At 35.7% G+C, this 13914-nt stretch overlaps 1 protein-coding gene across 3 annotated transcripts in view; it reads left to right on the top strand.

Annotated features, from left to right (window-relative positions):
* Nucleotides 1-13914, top strand: part of NUP98 (nucleoporin 98 and 96 precursor) — an 89014-nt gene that overhangs the window by 24749 nt on the left and 50351 nt on the right. For all 3 annotated transcript variants that reach the window (XM_040258696.1, XM_040258698.1, XM_040258697.1), the window contains exons 11-12: nucleotides 3987-4079; nucleotides 10305-10445. In XM_040258696.1, the coding sequence (XP_040114630.1) occupies nucleotides 3987-4079; nucleotides 10305-10445 (234 nt within the window). The remainder of the gene's footprint in view (nucleotides 1-3986; nucleotides 4080-10304; nucleotides 10446-13914) is intronic.

Genomic DNA, 13914 nt, shown 5'->3' on the forward strand with positions numbered 1-13914 from the left:
GTTCAGTCGCTCAGTCGTGTCCAACTCTTTGCACCTCCATGAACTGCAGCACGCCAGGCCTCCCTGTCCATCACCACTCCCAGAGTTTACTCAGACTCATGTCCATTGAGTCAGTTATGCCATCCAACCATCTGATCCTCTGTCATCCCCTTCTCCTCCCGCCTTCAGTCTTTCCCAGCATCAGGGTCTTTTCCAGTGAGTCAGTTCTTCACATCAGGTGGCTGAAGTATTGGAGTTTCAGCTTCAGCATCAGTCCTTCCAATGAATATTTAGGACTGATTTCCTTTAGGAAATCTAGGGCTCCTTTAGGATGGTTTAATCTCCCTGCAGTCCAAGGGACTCTCAAGAGTCTTCTCCAACACCACAGTTCAAAAGCATCAATTCTTCGACGCTCAGCTTTCTTTATAGTCCAACTCTCACATCCATACATGACTGCTGGAAAAACCATATATACCTACTCTGTTAGCAACTTTCAGATATACATACAGTGCAGTATTTTTAACTATAGTCAGCATGCTATGCCTTAAAATCCCAGGAGTTATTTTATAGCTCTAAGTTTGCCCCTTTTGACTTTCCTTCACCCATTTTGCCCATCACCCTCCCTCTGCCTCTGGCAACCACTGATCTGTTCTCTGTATTAGTGAGCTTATTTTTGTTGGTGGTGATTTTGTTTTTTAAGATTCCACAAATAAGTGAGAACACTTATCTTTGTCTTGTGTCACTTATTTATATTTGATTTTCTTTGCTTTGCTTAATTCACATAGCATTATGCCCATAAGGTCTCTCCATGTTACACAGATGCAAAGTCTTCTTTGTATTTTGTAGCTAAACAGTATTTTGTTACACATATATACCATGTTTTCATTTTGTTACACATATATACCATGTTTTCTTTACCCATTCGTCCACTGATATGCACTCAGGTTGCTTCCATATCTTGGCTAGAGTAAATAATGCTGCTGTGAATATTGAGGTACATATTTCTTTTCAAATTAGTGTTTTCGTTTTCTTTGGGTATATACCCAGGAGTGGAATTGCTGAATTGTATGGTAGTTCTATTTTTAATATTTTGAGAACCTTCCATACTATACTGTTCTCCATCATGGCTGCACCATACATTCCCACCAACATTGTAGGAAGGGTCCCCCTTTTCTCCACATTCTCACCAGCACTTATTTATTTTTTTTAACTGTATGATTTCATTTATATAAAATGTTCAGAATAGGCAAATCCATAGAGACACAACATAGATTGCTCCTTGCCCTGAGGTTAGTGGGGGTGTTGAGGGGATATGAAGAGCGGCTGCTAATGGGTACTGTACTGGGTCAGATAGCACCCCCCACCCCCAATTTAGAACAAAAATGTTCTAAAATCAGTTGTGGTGATTTTGCATATCTTTGTGGATATACTAAAAACCAGTAACCTGTACATTTTAAATGGATGAATTTTTTGGTATGTGAATTACATCTCAATAAAGCTGTTATTAAAAATATTTAAAGCTATAAAGAAATACTGAAGAACAAACAAGGTCCTTGAGTAATCCCAACACAAAGAACTTCCACTTTCAGTCAGTATATTGAGAGTTAAATACTGTTGCTGCTGCTAAGTCACTTCAGTCGTGTCCGACTCTGTGCGACTCCATAGATGGCAGCCTACCAGGCTCCCCCATCCCTGGGATTCTCCAGGAAAGAACACTGGAGTGGGTTGCCATTTCCTTCTCCTTACCAGCACTTATTATTTGTTGTCTTTTTAGGTGGTAGTCGTTTTGACAACGGTGAGGTGATGTCAGTGGCTTTGATTTGCATTTCACTGGTGATTACCTATGTTAAGCATCTTTCCATGTACCTGTTGGTCATCTGTATGTAGTATTTTGAAAGATGTCTGTTCCTGTCCTCATTGCATTTTTTTAAATTGGATTGTCTTTTGCCATTAAGTTGTGTGAATTCTTTATGTAGTTTGAATTTTAGCCACTTATCATATATATGATGTGCAAATATTTTCTCCCATTCAGTAGATTGCCTTTTCATTTTGTTGTAGTTTCCTTTGCTGTGCAGAAGCTTTTTAGTTATAGTCCCACTTATTTATTTTTCTGTTGTTGCCTTTGCTTTTAGTGTTAGATCCAAAAATCATGACCAAGACAGATACAAAGAAACTTACCCCTGTGATTCCTTCTAGGAATTTTATGATTTCAGATCTTGTGTTCAGGTCTTTAATCCATTTTGTTTATGGTATAAGATAATGGTCCAGTTTTATTCTTTTATGTGTGGTTGTCCAGTTTTCCCAATGCCATTGGTTGAAGAGACTGTCCTTTCTCCATTGTATATTCTTGGCTCTTCTGTTGTAACTTAACTGATTGTTGATTAATTGTTCTTAATTTTAACTTAAAGTTGTTTTGAAATAACTGAGTTGATAAACCTTTGTCAGTGAGAATCTGTGGAAATGTGTGGTATAAACAGTGTAAGTTGGGACTTATTTCCCTCCTGTGGGTTTGAGGTAGTTCACGAGTATCTTGTTTTCTGCTGTTTATGGGACTGGAAGATCTTTTTTGGTAAAATTTTAACTCAGGAAAACAAAGAACATCTCCAGTACATTTTCTGTTTTTTTTTTATTTTGTTTTGTTTTTCTTTAAAGAAAATTGATTGTGCTTGAGCAGGCAGTACTCCATTTTTGTGGCATAGCTATTAAGACAATTGAAAAGATTTAATGAATGCATGAATTAAATATATTGGAAGTATGTCAGATTACTTGCTTAGATTTTTAAATGACATTAGAAATATGTTTTTAACTGTTTAATTAAACTTTTTTTCTTTGCATTTTTAATTCAGATGTAAATTCAAAACTGGCATGACACAGTAAAATATTCTTAGTTGGTGACACTGATATATATTCCAAAACACTTGTTCACCTCCATGATACCTTTATAAAAGACTTCACAATGTTTCACAAGCAGATTTTGCTGGCCAGTGGTTAGTTTCTCCTTCTTATCAAAAGAAATTAATGGTATGTTCATTAGCTGTTTTGTTGATGTTTAGCTCCAAAAGGACCACAGAAAGTGTGGACATATGTGAACAAAGGAGAAATAATAGCAGCAGTAGTTTGATATGTACATGTCTTTGTGGGGAGACCTGTGGATTTTAGAAGGGAATCACAGGATTTTCTTTAAACAGTGGGTCACAGTGAAAGGATGGTTTTGTTCAACTCTCCATCATCTCTGATAATGAAATAATTCAACTCAAAGTTATTCATAGATATTATTCATTATCTTTTTTTACTGTTAGCTGGCTGAGTCTTTGTGTGCTCCTATAAGCTGATGGAATTTGACACCATTAAAGCTTCTCAATGTGTGATTACAGCCACACATTACTATCCATACAGGGTCCATCTGTTCAAAACAAAGCCTGCTGTAGAGATTTTTATAGGTAATCTTCACTTAGCGAGAATCTTTAGGTTCAGTGAAGTGTCTTGGTTGACTGTCTTATTTTTCAGTGAAAATTTGAGGGAATTATTTTTCTTCTATTAATTAAGCATGAAGCATAGAATGGAGGCTTTGAGAGGACTTTTCTCGTGGTCCAGGGATGTGGGTTTGATCTGTGGTCAGGGAACTAAGAATCCCACATGCCAAACTACAACTGAGACCTGAGGCAGCCAAATAAATTAACTAAATTTAAAAAGAACAGTGGAGGCTTTGAGTCTTACAAAGGGAGTGTTCCCCAAGCTCAAGCACAATCACTTTGCTTTAATACTGGGTATTATCCTATACTGAATTAAGTCTAAAGTGTAATTAAGTAAATAGGAAGACTGTGGGGTCTATTTATGGTTATCAAAAAAAAATTTTAAGTTAAATTAGTCTGCCATTTAGGATTTCTAAATGTCAAAAAATAAAAGGATACAAAACTTACAGTCAGACTGCTTTGTTTTAAATTCCCTTCTATAGGAAATTGAGAATTGTGTTAAAGTACAGTCTACTCACTCTTGTGTCCTCCTAGGATTCGGCACAAATACCAGTGGGAATAGTATTTTTGGAAGTAAACCAGGACCTGGCACTCTGGGAACTGGGCTTGGCGCAGGATTTGGAACAGGTAAGGGATTGTACCAGGAGACTCAGCAAGTGATACAACTTGGCTTTCCAACTGCTGGAACTTAAGGCTTTTGTTTCATCATATGTATGAAAATAAGAGGCCTATAGATTTTCATTTTCACAAACGGATTTATAGAACACTCCCATATGCTTTACCAGGCTTTAAAACACTAGCTCATTTATCTTAGAAGCTGTATATTCAATTCCTTTTCTACAAAATGTTCTCTGATAGTCCTGTTCTCCCTGGGATTTTCAGTACTTAATGTGAGACCTGTCAGTATGATGACAAGTCCCTGAGACCCTGAACTGTTAAGTAAGCTTTATTACCCTAATAATAATGCAGCAGTAAGAGCACATGCTGAAATAATTAACATATAGATTGAGGTTTTGCAAGGTCTGTGCATGCTTTTCCATTCTTCTCACTTTGTTATAGAGCTAAAATGTCAAGCCTTTGTCTCCATTTCTGCCATTGATAATTGTTTTTCAATGCCTTTGAAGACGTTGTTCCTTCTACCTACCCAGCTCTTTTAAACAGTTGGAGAGGGTGATGGTCATGAAATGAGTAAGTGCTTACAGGGTAATTTAAGCATATAGTTTTGTCTACTTCCCTAGTTCGTCTCACCATGGGGAGTCACTTAGTTGCAAACCATTTATTTCTGTGGTCTCTGCTTCTATTGTCCAGTTATCTGTCATCTCCTTTTTAATAGAACCTCATTTTGTACTCTCTGAACTGTTTCCCTTTGTTTTCTTTTTAAAATAAAAGATATAAAATCTTAAAAAGTCAGTAACAGAAGTAACATGAAAAGCCCACCCTTTTCGATAGTGAAGTAACAGCTATCGAAAGTTTGGCATGTATATTGTCAGACTTCTTTATATACACTTTTCATATATGTATATACACACATGTATGTTTGTATGCTGTATGTGTACAGCATACAATTTTTGTGATATTCTTGAAGCCATGTCCTACACCAGTGTTTTTTAAACCAATGGCTGAGATATATCAGGTGATATAATATTAATGTAGTTAATTGCAACCAGCATTCTTTAAAATGAACTAGAATTTAAAAATCATTGTATATTGCAAGGTTAAATATTGATTTAACTTTTAGTTTTATATATGTGTGTGTTTTGGGTCTCAGTGTGTTTCATATTATGTGCTGTGGTCAAAAATGTTTCAAACTGAAAGCAGGTTCTTTATTCTGTATTCTTTGTTTCATTTTTTTTTCATTTCCCATGACATTTTGGGCATATATTTTTTCTTTGGGTTGGTATATGTAGATCTAACTCACTTCTTTAAAAATAACTATGAAGTGTTCCATTGTATACATATATATACACACATACAACACATGAGTAGTTATATATACCATAATTTGTTTGACTTTTCTCTTATTGATGGTCATTTGAATTATTTGATTTTATTAGCAGTGCATTAGTGAAGATCTGTGTTATAGAATTTTGTGTATGATAGTGTTACTCTAGGATTGAATCTGACTCTAGTCAGAAGATATACATATTTTTGAATTTTGGTCAGTCTTGCTAATCCTAATTTGCCTTCCACAAAGAATGCCAGTTTGCATTTTTGCTCATATTTTATAAAAATGCTCCCTTTTTCATACCCTTTCCATATTGTTTGTTTTCTTCATCTTTGTGTGAATGATAGTGAAAGGTGGTAGTTCTAATTTGCACTGTGCTAATTACCAGTGAGGGATACCTTTGTGAATGTTTACTGGCTGTTTGCATCTTTCAGTTCTCTATTTATATTTGATCTTTGTTTACTGTTGATAATGTTTTATATATTGTGGATATTAAATCTTTTTGGTTGTATGGAAAACTTTTTGAGCTTTTGCACTTACTCAAATTCCACAACATATATTTTGCAACAAATGAAAACTAAAAATCTGTGGGTTTTTGTACAATGTGTTCCTTAAACTTAAGCAGAATATAACTTCTGACATCAGTGTTCTTGTCTAATCCCAGAGGAAAGATTAGCTTTGGTGTGGGCCTTTTCAAGGTAGTTTTGACTCTAGTTTATGAACTGTAAACCTAAGCTTGGGTAAGGTGCTACTCCAATGTCTGTTACCAGATATTTCCACTCTGTCTTTATCATTTAATTTTGTTTATGGTATCTTAAAGTACCAGTTTTATTTTTATGTGGTCAAAAGTTGTCATTCTCTGCACTTTGGTTTCTGGGTCTTGCAGACTATGATTTGCACTACTTTATTCTGTAGTACAAGATTATAAAGTGGTCTATAAGTCTTTTCTTGATGTTGTTGTCTTCTGTTCCACAGTAATGTAATATCTCAGTCTTTTTGTTTTTTTGAATATATTTGGTTTTCCTTGAACAGTTGAACCTCACAGACAGTGAATCTCATTTTCATTGCTGTTACATAGTCCTAATTGATGCCTTGCCCATAGAAACTAAAAACCAAATACAATCAATAAAGAACTTTACACCCCTAATCATAGCACCAGTAGATGATGTAGGGAAATAAGAGTTGTGATCACTGAGTACACACTATTGAAATTCTTTGATGGTTGCATCTTCTAAAGCAGGATTTTGTCTTTGAGAGGAATGTGTCTAGATACTATTAGGTATGCGTACCCTCATTAGTAAATTCTGCATTGCATGATATCACAATTAGAATAACACTGTAGCTTTGGACTGTGGTTTAAGGAAAGCGAAAGTTACTCGGTTGTGTCTGACTCTTTGCAACCCCATGGACTATATTATAGTCCATGTAATTCTCCAGGCCAGAATACTGGACTGGGTAGCCTATCCCTTCTCCAGCGGATCTTCCTGACACAGGAATCGAACTGGGGTCTCCTGCATTACAGGCAGATTCTTTAACAACTGAGCTATCAGCTATCATATCAGCAGTTGAAAATGTTCTTTACCAACATTTCCCATGTTTGAAGGAAACATTAAGCCTTTGACTGTGTGGATCACAATAAATTGTGGAAAATTCTTAAAGAGATGGGAATACCAGACTACCTTACCTGCCTCCTGAGAAGCCTGTGTGCAGGTCAGGAAACAACAGTTAAAACTGGACATGGAACAACAGACTGGTTCCAAATTGGGACAGGAGTACATCAAGGTTGTATATTGTCACCCTGCTTATTTAACTTATATGCTGAGTATATCATGTGAAATGCTGGGCTGGATGAAGTGTAAGCTGGAATCAAGCTTACCAGGAGAAATATCAATAACCTCAGATATGCAGATGACACCACCCTTATGGCAGAAAGTGAAGAAGAACTAAAGAGCCTCTTGATGAAAGTGAAAGAGGAGAGTGAAACAGTTGGTTTAAAACTCAACATTTAAAAAACTAAGATCGTGGCCTCCTGTCCCATCACTTCATGGCTAATAGATGGGGAAACAATGGAAACAGCAAGAGACTTTATTTTGGGGGGCTCCAAAATCACTGCAGATGGTGACTGCAGCCATGAAATTAAAAGATGCTTGCTCCTTGGAAGAAAAGCTGTGACCAGCCTAGACAGCATATTAAAAAACAGAGATATTACTTTGCTGACAAAGGTCTGTCTAGTCAAAGCTGTGGTTTTTCCAGTAGTCATGTATGGATGTGAGAGTTGGACTATAAAGAAAGGTGAGTGCCGAAGAATTGATCCTTTTGAACTGTGGTATTGGAGAAGACTCTTGAGAGTCCCTTGGACTGCAAGGAGATAAAACCAGCCCATCTGAAAGGAAATCAGTCCTGAATATTCCTTGGAAGGACTGACCCTGAAGCTGAAACTCCAATACTTTGGCCACCTGATGCGAAGAACTGACTCCTTGGAAAAGACCCTGATGCTGGGAAAGATTGAAGGCAGGAGGAGAAGGGGATGACAGAGGGTGAGATGGTTGGATGGCATCACCGACTTGATGGACATAAGTTTGAGCAAACATCAGGAGTTTGGTGATGGACAGGGAAGCCTGATGTGCTGCAGTTTACGGGGTCACAAAGAGTTGGACATGACTGAGCAACTGAACTCAACTAGCTAAATGGGTATTCTTATATAGCTTCTTGCTTTTAGTGATAGATTTTCAAACTCGTGCTTCGACAGAAGTACATTTTCATGTAACTTAGGCCTTTGGGTACTTCATGACTAGTAGGCTGTAGAAACCTTAAATGTACAAATACATAAATTTTTTGTACACTTAGATTTAAGTGACCAATCAGTATAAAATGTTATAGTATTCTTGGACATGAATTTTTTTTCTCTCCCAGTGTGCTCAGATTAAGGAATACTCATTAAATTATGGGTGGGTCAGTTTCTTGTTTCACAGGGATAGTAACTGTTTCACAGGGATGTCAGTAATATGCCATTTTCTTGGTAATTGCTTAGTAATATTACTAAGGAGTTTTAGTTTTTAATATTTTCAATGAAGTAGTGATAATTTTAAGGGGGTGTGTGTGTCTTAGTTGCTCAGTTGTGTCTGACTCTTTGCAACCCATGGAGTGTAGCCTGCCAGGCTCCTCTATCCATAGAATTCTCCAGGCAAGAATAGTGGAGTGAGTTGCCATTGCCTTCTCCAGGGGATCTTCCCGACCCAGGAATCAAACCCTCTCTCCTGCTATGTGAGATTTAGTAAAGTTTGTTAGACAGAGATATATAGAATAATCTACCCAAACCTAATATGTTCTGACATTCTGATATATATAATTACATTCTGACATTCATTAGAAGGTCTCAAAGAAATATATTTTTACTTATTCTTTGAGCATACTTGAAGTTTTTAAGAACACTGTTACCATGGTGCCCCCAGTATATCTTCCTTATGATTGCTACAACAAATCATGAATATGACACATTTCATAAATTGACATCATCACATCAGAGTATCCCTCAACTTGTGTAAGTCCTTTAATTATGCATTTTTATTATTTTGTAGGCTTTACTGAAATAGTGATATTTAGACTGTTTCCTGATTCTTCTTTCAGGGCTAATGCAAATACACACCCATCTAGAACAGAAATTTTTATCCATTTTATATATTCAGGTTTTATGTAAGCTTTTATTTAGGGTTAAGGAGGTGTTTGTTATCTGGGGTAAAAAAAGAATCCTGAAATGTTTGCTGTAAGCTATGTCCTTTGAAGGAATAATATATTTTTAGTTTTTCTTCGGATTTTCACCAGTTTCTAATGGGTTAAGTCTTATTCCCTGTTTCAAAACTGGGTTTTTAAAGATGAAATAATTCCATTGCTGTATTGTTATCTTCTTAACATTATTAATGAGGTTGAACAGTTAGGGAATGTTTTGTCCATTTTGGAGTCACCCTCATTAATTTATATTGTATGCTTCTTTGTGTATAAACTGCCTGTCCTTTTTTCTGGTTGCATCTCATAGCTGTTTCCATTCGATATTTTTGATATCCCAAGTATATATGGTTGAGGTGATTTTCCTGGTAAACCATATCTCTGTCAGGAAGCATTGATATGTTGAAAGGAACTTCAGATCTTCCAAATTGCCAATAACTATAACTTTTTTGAGAGTGGCAGGCTAGTGGAAAAGTACCTTTAATTTATGCCAGTAGCTTATTAAAAAACTGAATTCTCCCCATTTTACACTTTAAAAAATCACTACCAACAACACAGTTCGTAAACACGATTCATTAGGCTTTAATTGATTCAGTTGAATGTTTTGATTTGTAGATGCTGAAATTTAAGGAGAAATGACAATTTTAAAAATTCTTTACAAATCTGTTTTTACTATACACTAGCAGTTAGGAGCCCTGGCTGGTTGTCAGATGCATTGAGGTTTGAACTCTGGTTTTACCACTTACTACATTTGTGACTTTGAACTAATTTATTAAACCTTCCATTTTCTCTTCTGGAAAATAGGGATAATAGTTCTTACTTCAGATTTGTAAAGGTTAAATGATATGATAGTAGCTAATATTTAATGGATGTTAGTCTCTACCAGATTCTTAAATGCTTAGTATATGTGTATTATTTTAATCTTAGGATAAATATCTAAGCTATATATTATCTCATGTTATAGTTGAGGAAGCTGAAGCACAGAGAGGTTAAGTATTTTGCCTCTGACATATCTAAATCAGCACTGCCTGGCATATAGGTAGCATTTACCGTATTAGCTTTTTTTGTTGCAATGAGTGGTTATTTTGAAGTTTCCAAATGTATTATATTTTTAAGTAACTCACCTCTGACATAACATTCAAAGGATCCTCTGTGGCACTTTTTCTTTCCTCTTGTCTCCATAGCTCTTGGTGCTGGACAGGCATCTTTGTTTGGGAACAACCAACCTAAGCTCGGAGGGCCCCTTGGTACAGGAGCCTTTGGGGCCCCTGGATTTAATACAACGACAGCCACTTTGGGCTTTGGAGCCCCCCAGGCCCCAGTAGGTAAGTGTCAGTCACTTTAGAAGGCTTTTCTCGGTTTATTTCTTGCTAATACTTAACTTGCTGACTTGAATTTCCATGCTACCCTATTTTGTCCTTCCTTAAGCTGTACTTACATACAAGTCATTAAACAATCATGTAGTGTGGAAGGAGTTAACAATAGATCCTGGTTTTGCCCGCTTTCTCACTTCTAGGCTTATGCCCCCAAAGAAACCACTTTTGTTGCAGCTTTTAATTGATCTGGTGTATAAATAAGTTCATATCTGTAAGTGATATGTTTATATTGCTGTATTTTGCTTAAGTCTACATATATTTAACTTGTTAATGATAGATGAGAATGTAACTCACTGATCAACCTCTGTTCTTTATTCACTTCTCCCAGTATATCTATGTGTACTGAATTCCTTAAGTTTTATATATCATAGTTTTTCATATTTCATTCATTGAATATCCCTTCCCAGTTTTTGTGATGTCTGCCTGCCACTTTATTATTTCTAACTTAAAATTAACTTACTTTGTGACTTACACATCTTGGTTTTTTTTTTTTTAATTGTCCATTTGTTTCTTTATTTTTTTGTTTTCTTGGCCACGCAGCATGGCATGTGGGATCATAGTTCCCTGACCAGGGTTTGAACTTGCATCCCTTGCATTGGAAGCTCAGAGTCTTAACCACTAGACTATCAGGGAAGTCCCTTAAATACCTTATTTTAAAGAAAATTATATTTTACCAAAAATAAGAAACTGATATCACCTGGCAGATACAGAGTAACTGAGATGGATGAAGGAGAGGTATAATCCTCATGTTTTATTTATTATTTTTTAATCCTCATGTTTTATAATCCTCAGAATCACATTTTGAGAAGCCTTTGCAAATTTAAGCCATGTCCTTACATACTTTTCTTACTCTGTCAACTAGGAGATAGTACTTCTTGAGTCTCCGTGACAAGTAAGGCTAACAGTACCCTTCCTTACCCTTCTTTTTCTCTCATTTCTTTGCCCTTTTTATATTTTTGTATTAATAAAGTACTTTCTCCTAATACTTACGGTTTTCTTTTCTTTGGTGAAAGAATAAAAGTTGTAAAGGAACACAGCATTTTATTATAACTATGAAAACATTGCTACTTAGCCACATAAGTTGTTGTCATACAGCTATGTCTTTCTCCTGGAACTTCTAATCATTTTTTTTTCCTTGTGTTAGCCGCTCATATCACTTTACATTAGTCCCAAATTCTTAAGGGTGGTACCAGAATTCTTTTACCTCATTCTTTGATCTCTCTGTCTTGTAGCAATATGAACTTAGGCCTTACGAGCAATAGGCCTTCAGCATTACTCTGGGATATTCCCTTCAAGTCTACTCACTGGAAACTGATATGTCTTGGATATAGGTTTTTTCTCTTTATTTCCTAAATTTTCTGGAATGTATCTTCAAGTTAAAGTTATATGAAAGATAAACTTTGACAGCTTACAGTTCTGAAAACATCTTCATTTGTTCCATATACTTATTATGAAACTCTGGCGTGAAAGTAATTCACCCTCAGAACTTTGACTGTATTTCTTGCATTAACTGTTACTGGTAAGTTTCATGCCTTTCTGAAACTTGTTCCCCCCACCCCCACAAACATTTAGGATTGTCTCTTTGTTCTGAAATTTCTGTGATTTGCTTATACCTTTTCTTTTCTTTTTTTTTTTTTTTTTGGCCACACTGTGAGCCTTGTGGCATCTTAGTTCCACAGGTTTCAAACGTGGGCCCCAGTAGTGGGGGTGCTGAGTCCTAACCACTGGACTGCCAGAGAATTCACAGACCTTTTCTGTCCTAATGTTTGATTTTTTTTTTAAACTCTTGTTTCTGCTTTCTACAAGGTTTTTTATTGTCTTCTGAATCATCTTTTTGGATTTTTGTTTTTCTCATTCTCTGAAAGTTCCTTCTTTTAAGCATCCTGTTCTTAGGTGGAATTTTTCGTTAAAATTCTGATTAGGAAGATGACAGGGTAGAGTAGTTGTTTTGTATATATACTTTGTATTGATTATTTTTTCACAGTCTCACTTTCTCAAATGTAGTATTCTTAAATCACTAAGCTTTCTGGGATTAGGGCAGAAAGTCCTCATTTTGACTATTATCCAAGATACAGTTTACTTTCTTCTGCTTTATCTCTGTGTCCACTTCTTTCCCTAGACATTTGTTATGTTTTCTCATCCGTTCATTTACACCTTCCTATTCTTTGTCTTTATGTGTCATATAGATAATTTACTTTGTTGTAACCATAGATTTTAATTAGGTCTGTGAAGGTACTAGAGGTTAATTAGAACTCTTAATTTCTGTATGAAAAATTAAAATCAGTTTTATCATAAAAAATATTTGTTTTATTTCTTTTCCTTAGTTTTTATTTCAGTAAGAGGTAGCACAAATATCGTAACCTGCTATTTTTACTTAGATAGCTTTTGATTGGTTTTTAAATAATCCATCTTTTCCCAAAGCCAGTTAAAACTTCCTGACATGAACTTGATATTGTAGTTACTTATAGTAGTGTTACCGCCCACTTAAATGTAGGTATATTGATTTAGAATGCACATCTTTTACATCACAGGATCTGAAAGGTGCTTTAGAGCTTGTTGGAGTCTCTTACTTAAAAGCATCAGCTGTGGTGGCTTCTTTACATGTCAGTCCAGTACATTGTTCAGGTTGTTTAGAAACCAAAACCTGCCTTTTTAGAGTTTCAACTCAGTGGTTCTACTTTTAGAGTGGGAAATGGCAACCTACTTAAGTATTCTTGCCTGGGAAATGCCATGGACAGAGGAGCCTAGAGGGGTTCTACTTTTACTTCCTAAACCCAAGCAAGATCAGTCTCCTACAGCTTCTTTGTGGTAACCCCACTGACTTTCTTTCAATTAAAGTATCAATTTCTTCTGATCTCAGAAAACTTGATTTTTAATCCTTCTATCTCTTTAATCCTTTGATCATGATGTGATTTCATGTTTTCAACTTTTATGGCCAAAACTGACTATAACACCAATCAGTGGTAGCTTCACTAATGCTTATGTTTGCTTGTTCTCTTATTTTTGCTAATCAGCTCTTTTCTGTATTTGAAATAATCTGGTTAACATAGAGTGGATTTTATATTTAAACATACAGAAATAAAGATATCCTTGCACACATTCCTAATTATGTTTGGATTAGTTGAGGAAGTTTTTATTTGAGCATGTCCAGGAAAGGTGACCTATACTTGTTAAATGCTGGTCCTAATCAGTGTTTTTTTTGTTTTTTTTTTTTTTTTTTAAATTTTAATACATAATTGATTGTCAGGTGACAAACTGCTTAGTGAATATTAGCGTTCTTTAATAAAAGTATTCAGGCTTTCTTCAGTCTCGTTGTATAGTCCACAGAAAAACATCATGTTGTTGTGTGGCCCTGTGTATCAAAAGCTACTTCCTATATATTTTTCTCAGCAGTAGTCTGAAATTGGATTTAGGAACT

This window comes from Oryx dammah, unplaced genomic scaffold (assembly GCF_014754425.2).
Source record: "Oryx dammah isolate SB20612 unplaced genomic scaffold, SCBI_Odam_1.1 HiC_scaffold_17, whole genome shotgun sequence".
NCBI classification, from domain to species: Eukaryota; Metazoa; Chordata; class Mammalia; order Artiodactyla; family Bovidae; genus Oryx; species Oryx dammah.